The 12,717-nt window shown below is 30.2% G+C and overlaps 2 protein-coding genes across 2 annotated transcripts; one reads left to right on the forward strand and one right to left on the reverse strand.

Moving 5' to 3' along the window:
* The first annotated feature begins 8,144 nt into the window (after nt 1-8,144).
* Nucleotides 8,145-8,799, forward strand: LOC108766283 (uncharacterized). Its single transcript, XM_018515465.1, has 2 exons — nt 8,145-8,470; nt 8,551-8,799. The coding sequence occupies exons 1-2, from the start codon at nt 8,348-8,350 to the stop codon at nt 8,758-8,760; spliced, it is 333 nt and encodes a 110-aa protein (XP_018370967.1). The 5' UTR covers nt 8,145-8,347; the 3' UTR covers nt 8,761-8,799.
* Nucleotides 8,800-8,899: 100 nt separating this feature from the next.
* On the reverse strand, nt 8,900-10,220 carry LOC108766264 (mitochondrial import inner membrane translocase subunit Tim17-B). Its single transcript, XM_018515444.1, has 2 exons — nt 10,130-10,220; nt 8,900-9,678 (listed from the first exon to the last, which is right to left on the reverse strand). The coding sequence occupies exon 2, from the start codon at nt 9,669-9,671 to the stop codon at nt 9,180-9,182; it is 492 nt and encodes a 163-aa protein (XP_018370946.1). The 5' UTR covers nt 9,672-9,678; nt 10,130-10,220; the 3' UTR covers nt 8,900-9,179.
* Between the last annotated feature and the right edge of the window lie 2,497 nt (nt 10,221-12,717).

The following is a 12,717-nucleotide window of genomic DNA, read 5'->3' on the forward strand; positions in this document are numbered from 1 at the left end:
AAATATGAATATTCTAATAAATTTGTTCACTTTTGATAATTTTTATCCTATTTCAAGATACATAATCGACTTTCTGAAATATTCGTAGCATAGCTATACCCAGTAAGAAATGACAATGGAATCGATGTCGATTCCATTGCCATTTTTGACTGGGTATAGTCCATGTTCACGTTTTACATAAAGACCCGTATTCAGAACGCGCTTACGATGTTAGCGCGTTAACATGCTATAGTTACGCATACTATTATAGGATTTTAAAGATATTAGATTTTAAAAACGTACTTTTATCAATAAAAACGCGTTCTGAATACGACCTTCTAGACTCTAATAGTATCTCGTCGAAGACACCGACGAGATACTATTATAAAGACAAATTTTACGGAAGTCGCGCGACTTAAAATTTAAGTGATTAAGAATAAAAAATTGATAATATATAAGTACTAATTTATGATTTATTTATTTCGTAAACATATATTATACGTTTGAAACTAAAAAATACTTGATTTTTATTTAAAAATGTGATTTTAACGTTATCGTCCAAGTTTTATTATCAATGGAGATAATTAACTGTAAAGAAAAAAATTGTAATCTTGCGGCACAATATATTAGATATTATAACATTAGAAGTATGTATACTTATTTGTGCCTTTATATAATAAAAAAAATCATGAATTTAATAATGTATTATTCAAATATTTATATGTTAATGTTATTGTTGCTAATTTAATACCAATTGTAGATAATATCATCCCAGAAAACATGCACGTCTGAAAAACATTCAAAAGACATCTTGAACTAGACGTCTTTAAGACTTTTCCAAAAAACGCCTTTTAGACGTCTTTCAAATATTTTCGAAAGACGTCAGAAAATTATTTGTTTTAGAGCATATGCAGCAATTTACATTATCGACTGCAAAATTTATTTATATAAATATCGAGTGCATGACATGGTCAATCTGAATATAATACGTAACCTATACAAAAATATTGAATGTCAATTAATTTGGCATTCTAATACTTTATATTATATTATAGTCATGGTGGAAATATTGAGTTTTAAATGCATATACACCGATAAACACGTCTACTAAACTAATAAATCATATAATTAGTACAATATTATCAGTTTTTTTCACTCTTAATCACTTTAATATTAACAAAGACATGAACTTCCGTAAGGATGTCGGTCTTTAATATAGTATATCGCGTGTTTCAATGTTATCGTCGAAGTTTGATCAACAGAAATTATAAAGAAAAATTTTAATTTTGCGGCAACATATAAAATATTATAGCTTTACAAGTGCATATTTATTTATGGAGCATTTATATAAAAGCATTTATATAAAGAATCATGAATTTAATAAGCATTATTAGCCAAATGTTTATGTTAATAATAGCAAATTTATATCAATTGTCGATAATGTCAGCGTTCTTCAATTACCCGTGAGCCCTTGGGACCCTTTTTATACCGCCAAAAATTTGCCTAGGGTTGATAATCTTTAATAATATGATTTCATCGGTAATAATACGTACAAAACTAAGTGGTGTATTAATTTATTTTATCATACTGTATATAATACCATGTATAATACAAGTTAAAAAATCTCGTATATAATACATGCCCAACCCTGCGACTTTCCACCATAGAATAACCCATGATATAAAGACAAGGTATATTTTTTTTATTACGTTTTTATACTCTATATATCTTATAAAATTTTATTATATGTATACTATATGTATATTAACAAAAAATTTTTTTCAAAAATAATCAACATGATATTGTATTTAAATAAAATATTTACTCAAAATGCTTTTATAAGTATGATTACTACAAAATCGTTGTTCAAATTTGCCGCTGAATGTGATATACTTGGACAAAGTACCTGATTGACGCTTTCAGAAATATGCGCAAGAGCACACCCACGAAGCTTCCACTATGGAATAATTCAAATACAGGTAGAAAGAAACCTGAGAGGCTATGCCAACCTTTTTTCTAGCTATTACCATCGAAATCGCTCGTATACTACCGCTAGTACATCCATTTTCAATTTGAGAACTACATAACTAAAATACATTTTCTGACACTATCGATAAAATCATATTGTCGAAAGTAGATGTGGTTCGTCTCTGTACTAAATCCTCAAAACAGAATAAGGGTGCCGACTATCTATAGGAGGGATAGTTTAATGGATCCTTGAACGAAAAAATTTTAATTTCGCATCTCCTACATATGTAAATAAAAACTGTTAAATTTTAATAAACGAAATTGAAAATTCAAACAAGTTAATATATATTATATTTAGTGAATTTTGTCTTATAATATCTTATAAAATCACGTAATTATGTTTCTTTATACAAATTTTCAGCCCGTTTTTACCAAACATAATTACTAGTATGTATCAAAGTCTCTATAATTATTAGTAATTATAATCTTTTCTAAACATATATTATCAATTTAAGATATAATTTAGCAAAAACGAGCTATAGAGGTCCTCTACCACCCCCGCCAATTTTATCGACGGTCCTCTTTTCTTTGTAAGTATACTCACCCATAAAACAAACGAGCTACTAATAAATTTAGTAGCCCGTTTTTGCAGGTAAGTATATCTTTAATTTATTTTTTATTTTTATGTCTAATTATTTTATTGTATTTCGCTAATAAAATTGCAATAACTTTTTAAATATTATTCTTCATTGTATTATCCATTATACAATTTGATATTACAATTATAATAATTAGATCGTATTTAACAACAATTAGATCGTATTTACTATTAATTACTAATTTGCGAATATAAAACTTAATTTCATATCAAAATCCCTCCGCCTTGTGATACGCTGGTTAGTATCCGATACAAAGAAGAACAATCTTCATAGTGGAGAGCGAACTTAATATGATTTTACGCAAAATTCACAAGATCCATTTGCAAAGAAAAATTAAGCAATCCGTCAAATACCAGTGATCTTGTTACAGGAAAGTGTGAATCCCGAATCTTTCAGACTATTTACGATAGTAATAATTTTGGTAGCATGTGTCAATATTACTATTATCATTTTTAACACATCTTTAATATAATATTAAAATTTGCGAGAAAATATGTTCTGCCACAAGTCACTAAAAATCATCTCTTATTAAAAATAAACGGATAAAATGATTTCCTTATATGGAATAGTGGTTACGAAGGAATATATTTAATAATAATAAAATACATGCGTTAATGTAATTTTTTATATGTATGGGTATAAAAGTTTCTCGGGTACCAACTGTTCGAGATGAGCCGAACCCAATAATAACGGGATTTTAAAGAACATTTATATATATATAATAAAAAATTTATTATATAAAATTTAACAATTCTTTATATTTTTCAAAAATTACAATTATTAATATCCCGCTAATACGAGGGTATTTATTCGACTTATCTTGAATTTTTTATTTACCCACACATTTTTAATTTAACTCATGTAATCACATTGTTAAAAGATAACATTGTTGAAAGACTATAAAGAATTTTGAAAAAAAATGTAAATCGACAAAAATCGATAATATTCGTTAAATATAATCTCATAATATCTGCATGTATTTTATTATAGAAAAATGTATATACATATAAATTAATAATTAAAAATATTCTGCAATAGCGGGATGTCCAATACCTAAAAATAATTTTAAAATAACAGTTAGAAAATTGAATATATACATTCGTAACCATATTTTTGTTAGAGCAATCATTGAAAAACTATAACAAATTATTTGTATAAAACTTAAATTTGTTCACTTAATAATTTGAATTTAAACAAATAATAATTATATATCCATATCAATCATATAATAATTCTTATTGTTATTAAGACAATACTATTACAAATATTATTGTTACTAGTAGGAGAACATATAAAACAAAGAAAGCGAAAATTGTATGCTAAAATATACCACTGAATTAATTTTGCAACTTAACTTTAAAATATGTGTAGTAATTCTCATTGACTAATTAACAAAATTATTACTATCAGTAACTGCAAACGAGAAAACCCGGGTTTAATTCCAATCCTGTACAAGAATCTCCAAAGAGACACCAAACTAGACTACGCGACTACGGACTTCACGAAAAGCGACAAGGAATAATTTTCCATGATGAAAATAATTACGACTTTCCGGTACAAACCACGTAATCACTGGCATCCATCTGACTAGTAATTAATAAAATTACATTCGTTACCCCAATAAAAACATTAATTTATCACTCACCAATTCGACGCGCAGCAGTGGAGTTATATCAGCAACGTCGCTACGATGATTTTGTAACAAACAAATTAAAATCCAAATTAAAACAGAGTAAAGAAATAATCATTACTTAAAAAAATAATTGCTATATGAACGCATGCAGTTGGCTAAAAAATAATCATGCAATTTTGAAAATATAATTTTTGTAAGCATCGAACTTTGTACCCATTATTTAATTAAATATAAAACAATTATATATTTTCTAAAATAATTATATATATTTTCTAAAATAATTATATATATTCTCTAAAGAAGATCTTAGCAAAAATAAATTTGTATAAAATTTTAAAGTATTATTTAAATTACTTTAAAATTTTATACATATTTATTTTTGCTAATTTTATTTAACAATAATTTAAAAATAATCATTTTTAAATCATTGTCAAAGAAAATGATTTAAAAACAAACAAAAAAAGGTTAATTTTATATACAAGTAAAAAATAATATTTACCGCAAGGTTGCTCCACCGATGTCCGATGTCTCTTCCAGACCTCCTCCTCCTCTCAGAATTGGGTTGACATCCTCTCGCACAGGACACTCGCGTAAAACACTCGCGAATAATATATAACTATAATCGCGCGCGGACTATAACTTGAGTCCGATAACTTGAACGGCACTCCCAAAGTAAAACGCGCGACGCGACGAACCGGCTGCGGTTCGTTCATTTTCAAGTAAATCGGCGACGAGGGTACGTTAGCTTCCCCGTTGGATTTTTACACGAAGAGGACGATTTTACTCAAATTTCTAAAAATTTATCTAGATACATCATTCAGATAGATCTGACAATTTTTAGATATTTGAGAAAAACCGTAATTTTCATGTAAATATCCTCTGGGTACTGAGCTCTCCCACCACGTCAAGGTGTACCCGTGAGAGAGAAGAAATCTGAAAAATGTTATATATATAGCTATTATCTATATTACTGTGCAATTACTGTGTAATCGGTTAACTTTTAGAAACGAATATCAAACACCCCGTGCCATCCCCACCCCAAGACCGAGCGCCAACTGTCGAAATATTACGAAGTAAAATAATATATTCTTTACATTTTTAATGTTCTCCGATTAATGAAACAATTTCATATATGTATCTAATTTTAGCAGCGCGAGTCATTTAATATGATATCATAATTACATTATGATACACTGAGAAACATATTTGACGTTCATTTTATAATTTTAAATATTTCGTATTAATTACAATGTGCTAACAAAAGGCAAGAAGTAAAAAAAGATTTTTACTAGCATTTTTTTACGTAATTGCTCGCGTAAAGTGCTTTTCACATCCCGACATTGTATTTCAATTTTTATTGCTCTCTTTTTAAATTTCTAGAAGGCGAAAATTGAAACAATGAAATGTAAAAGAAGCATTTACGCTTCTTTTACATTTTGATGTTTCAATTTTCGCCTTCTAGAAGTTTCGTTTACTCTCCCATTTCTGTTACTCTCCCATTACATCCGATTTACGCTCCGATTTTTATTTTCATCAGGGTTTAAGCGTGCGATAGTATAGCTATATATTTTCGACGAACGGCAGTCGGTCGACATGTTCACGAATCGCAAATTATGAGCATTGATGAACATCAATTCGCGATCGTAGATATTTAATTTTCGTAGATTAATGCGACACGCAGAGCGATGCGTACAACGTCTGTTTTCTTCCGAGGTCGCCGAGCGAATGCCGAAGTGATGACGTAGTCAACCGCCGCGGCACGCGGCAGTCGGCACGCTCCCCCACTCCTCGCTGCTCGCCGCGCGCCGTTGAATACACAGTAACCCAATTATTGCGTATGAAAAATATTCACAGTTTATTCAATTATTCATATTTTACACGATTTTGACAAACGAGTATCGTCGTTCATTTCGCGTTTTGCTTTGTGGCATCTCCGGCACTAGTTTAATACTATTAATGAAACCATAAAAATATATTACATCAGGCAATAGGAATCGACGCTGGTTATCAATTAGCGCAATTTTTCTTAATACTAAAAATATAAACCTTAACTTTGAACGTTTCCACTCATGGTTTGAGTCTTCATCAGCAATCAAACCATGAGTGGAAACGTTCAAAGTTAAGGTTTATATTTTTTCTATTTAGAAAAATTGCGCTAATTGATAACCAGCGTCGACTCCTATTGCCTGTAATATATTTTTATGGTTTCATTAATTGTTTTAATTAAAGGAGTCTATAAAAACTTATTAGTTTTTATTAATTTATAATTTATCGTAGTTTAATCCTATATTACTTGCGCTGTTCTTGTAAACGTAATCAATAATTGTTTGCGTGTGGAGTATTTTTGATTCCAACATTATGTCTCAATTTTTATTATTCTTTTAAATGATTCATACTTAAACAAAGGCTGATAATATTCTATATATCTTTTATGAAGATACATGCAAATTTTCTTAATATTGCGAAACAATTTGCGCTCAATACAGCTTTGGTTAAAAGTATTAAATATCTTGTTGATCATTATTTAATTTTTTAGCTAAAAAATTAATTTATGACACTACTATTGCAGCAAATTATTCTATGTGTTTCAAAAATTCTTTAAACTTGCATATAATGCCGATAATACCGATGGTTCAGTAAAATAACTGTTACAACTTATTTAAAATAAAAAATATAAAATAAATTTCAGAAATTTATTTAAAATATAAAATCGTAGGAATCAGTAATAGAACCTGATACGATTTATTTAAAATATAAAATATAAAATAGATTCAGGAAACTTATTTAAAATATTAAATAAGAAATAAGTTAGAAATCTTGTTACTTGAAATAATAAATACTAAAATAACTCTTTTATTTTAGAATAAGACGTGAATGATTTTGTCATTTACGTCTTATTCTAAAATAAAAGAGTTATACTCTATTAATTATGTTTGGTAAAAACGAGCTGAAAGTTTGCATAAAGAAACATAACTTCGTAATTTTATAAGATACTATAAGACAAAAATTCACTAAATTAACTTGTTTGATTATTATAAACTGATAATCATTTATTGTAACACAATTAAACTAAGATATTCATAAGCTGCGTGAATGCGTAAAGAATCTAAGAAATAAAGTAAAAACCGTGCAATAAAGCTTGATCGGAGAACATTAAAAATATAAAGAATATATTATTTTACTTATTTTTGTAATATTCGTTATATTATTTCGACAGTTAGACGGTTGGCGCGCGGCCTTGGGGAGGGGATGGTACGGGGTGGCACGGAGCGGCGCGGCGCGTCACGTTTACGCGTAGTTACTGCGCAGTCATTCTATTCCCGAGGCTCGTTCAGGCAGGTAGTTGTGTTGCGTGCCGCTTTTCGCATTTCTTTTTAAAATGTAATCGCGATAAATATATAATACGAATCGTCGCATTTTAGATTCCAAAAACTTACACAAAATATTTAATAAGAAAGAGTCAGAAAAAGATTATTTAGCCCTTAAAATTCAACAACTTTTAGGCCTGTTCTTTTTGCCTGAACTTTTGCACCAGTTCATCTTTCTTCCTCTTCTTTTCCTCTGGAAAGAAAAGGAAGAAAGATGACCTGATGCAAAAGTTCAGCCAAAAAAGACAGGCCTTTTATTTATATATGTAGGAGATGCGAAATTAAAATTGTTTCATTCAAAGACCCATTAAACTAACCCTCTTATGGATAGTCGGCACGCTTTTGTTCCGAGGATTTAGTACAGAGACGAACCACATCTACTGTCGGCGATATGATTTTATCGGTAGTGTCAGAAAATATATGTAGTCACGTAGTTCCTAACCTGAAAATGGATGTACTGGCGGTAGTGCACGGACGATTTCAACGGTAACAGGAAAAAGGTATGGTCTTTCTCAAGTTTCTCTCTGGTCGGAGATAATTGTTTATTATTTATTGGTCAGTTATTGAACTCGTATTTTCTGAGCACAATCAAAATATATTTGTGGAGCGATATAAATATTGTAATTCGGATTTATTTCGATTAAAAATAAATAGTATTCTATATAATCATCGTACCAAAGCAATATCGACTAGCAACGTGATGTGTAAAGTGTGAAAAATCAGCAGAACAATCTGTGACAATGAGCAAAGAAGCACGAATTTCTCCGTACGAAATGGCGCGATATCGCGAACGGTTAAGGAACCAAAAAGAATTTCTGACTGACATGCTATCCAAAATTGAGAAGCAAATACTTGCTTTACAGGTTTGTCAAAATTTAAATATTAAATAATGGTCTCATCAAATAGTTTAATTTTATTAAAAATACCTCAAATAATTTTGTAGGTTGAACGATTACATTTGAGGAACACTCTACTTGGATCAGAATATTCAGGACAAGAAATATTACCAGATGCATCAATAAAAAATAACTGTGTGAAAATTGAGCCAGTAGTAGACGATTCAAAAAATCTAACAGAACAATTAGATTTATCTGTAGCACCATCCATAAATAATTTCGAAGAAGAAACTGAAGATGATGAATTTATCTGTTGATCTGATGTCTTAAATAGATGCTAGAAATTTAATTTGTGATTACGCTATATGATACTTAAAATAATTAAATTTGTAGAGTATACAAATTTTTTATAAGTTTGTATAAGATATTTAATAATAAAAATGATTATATTGTCTGTGCATTTATTTTTGTTACTTACAATTTATATGTATTTACAGGACATGGTCTTACAAAATATTGTGTTTGGCTTTCTAGTTGGAGGATTTAAAGGAATACAGCAATAAGAAAACAACATAAAATATTATTCAAACTTAAATCTAAGACTTCCATGCTGCATATAAATTTAACATTGGCAAAAGAAGATGTTCAAGAGATATTCTGATGCAAAGCACATTGAACATCATTATTTGAACATTTCATTCTAATTTGAAAAAAATCTAAAGAATTTGGTTGTACATTATGATGGATAGCCCTGCGGCGGTGGACCAAGTTGTGATGGATCTTCAACCAATGCAGGTGGTTTGAATTGTTCAGCAGAGAGACGCGTAAAACAAATTCCTACACCCTCTATCAATGCTAAAAGCACTCCACCAATGATTGCACTGCCTACCATTGCTGGTAGCCCGTTTCTTGCTGCTAAAATTCCACCAGTTGCTGCGCCACTAATGATAGAGTTATAAGGATCTTCCTTTCCTCCTCTAAAATGGACTAATGTGCAATCAATTGTGGAAAACATTCCGCCCCATACAGCAAAATTTCCAGCGATAATAGGTGCTCGTTGCCTAATCGCTACAACACTGCCTGTGAAACGCTGCCTCCATCCACTTGGTGCATTACGGAAACCTTTAATACTTTGGAAGATTGCTCCGCCTATGACACCCATTGTAAAGGCACCTCCGCAATCGTCAACTATCCGCCAAGGACATGGTTCTCTTGCATATTCCTCCATATCTTATCTGCAGCAACCATGTAAGAATAACAATTATTTAAAATAATATAGTGGATTAATATAACTTTCATAAAACAAGAATAATTATTAAAGAATTATTGCAAAGATATTTTTATTTCATTGCATTCTATACTTAATAATTATTTATTGTATACTACTTAATGTTATTTAAGTAATCTATATTAAAATCTCGAGATTACTTTAAAAAAGAATTAAATTTATATTTTGGACATTCAAAAATATATTTCAAATAACGTGTTATGCAAGAATGTACATTTATATACATCTTGCTAAAAGACAATTACGAAAACTATCACAAAAATTACGCGATAAGTGAGGTTAGAATAGAGTCTCGTACAGTTTGAAAGCTAATTCACACGTAACATCTTCGAATATTCTATCACATATTAAAAGCAAATAGTTTTCTTAAGAAAAAAATAATTTATCTTTATATTTACCGTATAATTTGTTCAATAAAAATCTTTAATTGAGTTGCAAAAGGCCAAACACACGACACTTCGTCCACTAAGTACGTGAAAGAATATGAAAGGGTAGATACTTCGATATTCTGACAAATAAACGTCTTCACTGTATCACCGACGGTAGACAGAAGTTAGATAGCAAATTAGTCGACCTTTTTCGTGAGGCCATCAGAATCCCGTAAACCAGCGCACGTCCATTTTAACAGTATGAAAACTACAAATTAGAAAGGTATGTACATCTATTTTGTCAATAAAATCGTAATATCGAAAAAGATAAGGTGAGATAAAATGCATGTCCATGCTAATAAAACATACGGAGTAATACATTATCACAAGTCACAATTGACACACATACCCTTGTCTTTAATTATTCTATTTTATCAAAATGCACTTATGCTGGATTCACACTGCATCCGATTTGCGTCGTACGACACTCTGCAACCAATCAGAAAACGGGATTCCGATGGATTTTGCTTCGTATCAACGGAATCCTATTTTCTGATTGGTTGCAGAGCGTCGTACAACGCAAATCGGATGCAGTGTGAATCTAACATTAGGGCCGATCTCACCAACTGCGATTAATCTAATCGGTCGATTGTTAAGAGCCCAGACACAAGCTTTTGCATAACGCATAACGCATAGTGCATAAGCGAATCAACTAATCAGAAGCTTTCCTTTCCTCACATTCCATGGAAAAGAAGAATTTCGATTGGTTGATTCCCACCTATGCACTATGCATTATGCGTTATGCAAGAGTCTGTGCTGCGGCCTTTACATTGAAACTGACCAATCGCATTCGCTGTTCAGCAGAATTGACCAATCATGGTCGACACTTAATCGACCGAGCTTAATCGGAGTTGGTGAGATTGGGCTTTAATTCCTGTAAAAATCTTCCAATGGTTGCGTTCAGCAGAGAAAACTAATCAGTTAGTGCTCAGTGATTCTTTAATACGATTGATTCTTGCCTTTAATTCTTCGTTGGATTTAAAATCTGTGGCACACGATGCTTGTTTTCCTATTGGACTGCTAGTTGGATTAGAATCTTGCCACCGTATTGACTACGATGCTGGCACTGACAGCACAATGGATGAGGCTTAAGAGTAAGAAATTGACTAATCACAGTCGACTATTTTTCTCACATTCAACTGTGATTGGTTAATTTGTTACTCTTGCAGTCTCATCCACTACTGCTACTACCATTGTAGACCGCGTATTATTAGGGCTGCCGCACACAATTCCGTAACAGTGACCGTAAGACGTAAACTTATATATATTGCTTTAGATTATCATAAAATCAAATTACTAACATAAAATAACTATCTTGACCTATTAATTGATATGGAAATTTCACCAGCAAATTAGTTTGTAAGCACTTTTTCTCTTATAAATATAGGTACGCTATATAAATAAAAAAAAACTCTAATGTGTTGCATTTTGAATCCTTAAAAAAAACTGATTGAGAGAGAGAGAGAGAGAGAGAGAGAGAGAGAGAGAGAGAGAGAGAGGTGCCCCTTATATTCTGTAACTTTTAATAATAATGTAACGATCACATAAAGACTGTCATTAAAAGATACAGATACAAAATAAGGGTCTCTCTCTCTCAATTAGCTTTTTTAAAAATTCAAGATACAACACAGAATTTTCTTTTATGTATCAGAATTTTCTACCGCCTGAGTTACAACCATTTTAATTGCTTCAATTGAATTTATGATATTATGCAGAACACTTTCTCAGAGTCATCTTTTAATGCTTCGTTCTTTAACCAATTAACTTTTTTTTAATAAAAACAAATGACTTCAAGAAGAATCGCATTATGTATTAAAATACAAAAAATGTATTTAATTATAATAAATTGATTTAATTATTTTTTAATACCAAATCGGAAAATTTTGTTTGTTACTTTTTCGTTATTAAATAAGAACTACAGACAAAAAGCGAAAACAAAATTTTTAATTGACGTTATTTCTAATAATTAAAAATATTGTAACAATTTTTAAATTTGCCAGTACTTTTATTGAAATTATTGCTATACATTATCTTGATGTTTGTGAGGCATAGTATAGAAGTGGATACTCTTTAAGTTGGCCTAGTTTCTAAGAGAGGGTTGTATTATGTATCATGTTGTATTATGTGCTGTTTCTTTACTATATCCATTTATAGATAGATTACATCAGTGCATTATGACCTTATAATTAACGTATCTATATTATGACGTTGTAACTGTTGCATCTCACATCATCGATTTTCCAAAGAGCAAAAAGTCTAACAAGATACGTGTCAATGAGAAACTCCTTGTATACAATTAGAAAATGTACGTAATGATATAAAATTCTCCAATTTATTTAGGTTTAGTTTTATATCAAAAGAGGTAATTTTGAAAAATAATAAAATAGCAAATTCTATTAGTATAATTTATTTATTTATAATGTGCAATTAAACATATATAATTTATTGCAATAAGTAATACTTCACAAAAGCCTTATTATTTATTAAATATTATCTGGTCATCAATAACGATTTTTGATAATAAAATCGTTATTGATGAGCAAGTTATATTTAACAAA

Source organism: Trachymyrmex cornetzi, unplaced genomic scaffold (assembly GCF_001594075.2).
Source record: "Trachymyrmex cornetzi isolate Tcor2-1 unplaced genomic scaffold, Tcor1.1 scaffold579, whole genome shotgun sequence".
In the NCBI taxonomy this organism is placed as follows: domain Eukaryota; kingdom Metazoa; phylum Arthropoda; class Insecta; order Hymenoptera; family Formicidae; genus Trachymyrmex; species Trachymyrmex cornetzi.

Bases quoted from the DNA above. Each gene is read 5' to 3' on its own strand.
- LOC108766264 (XM_018515444.1), bottom strand. From the start codon at position 9,671: ATGGAGGAATATGCAAGAGAACCATGTCCTTGGCGGATAGTTGACGAT.
- LOC108766283 (XM_018515465.1), top strand. From the start codon at position 8,348: ATGAGCAAAGAAGCACGAATTTCTCCGTACGAAATGGCGCGATATCGC. The intron at 8,471-8,550 runs GTTTGTCAAAAT...ATAATTTTGTAG, and splicing joins AGCAAATACTTGCTTTACAG to GTTGAACGATTACATTTGAG.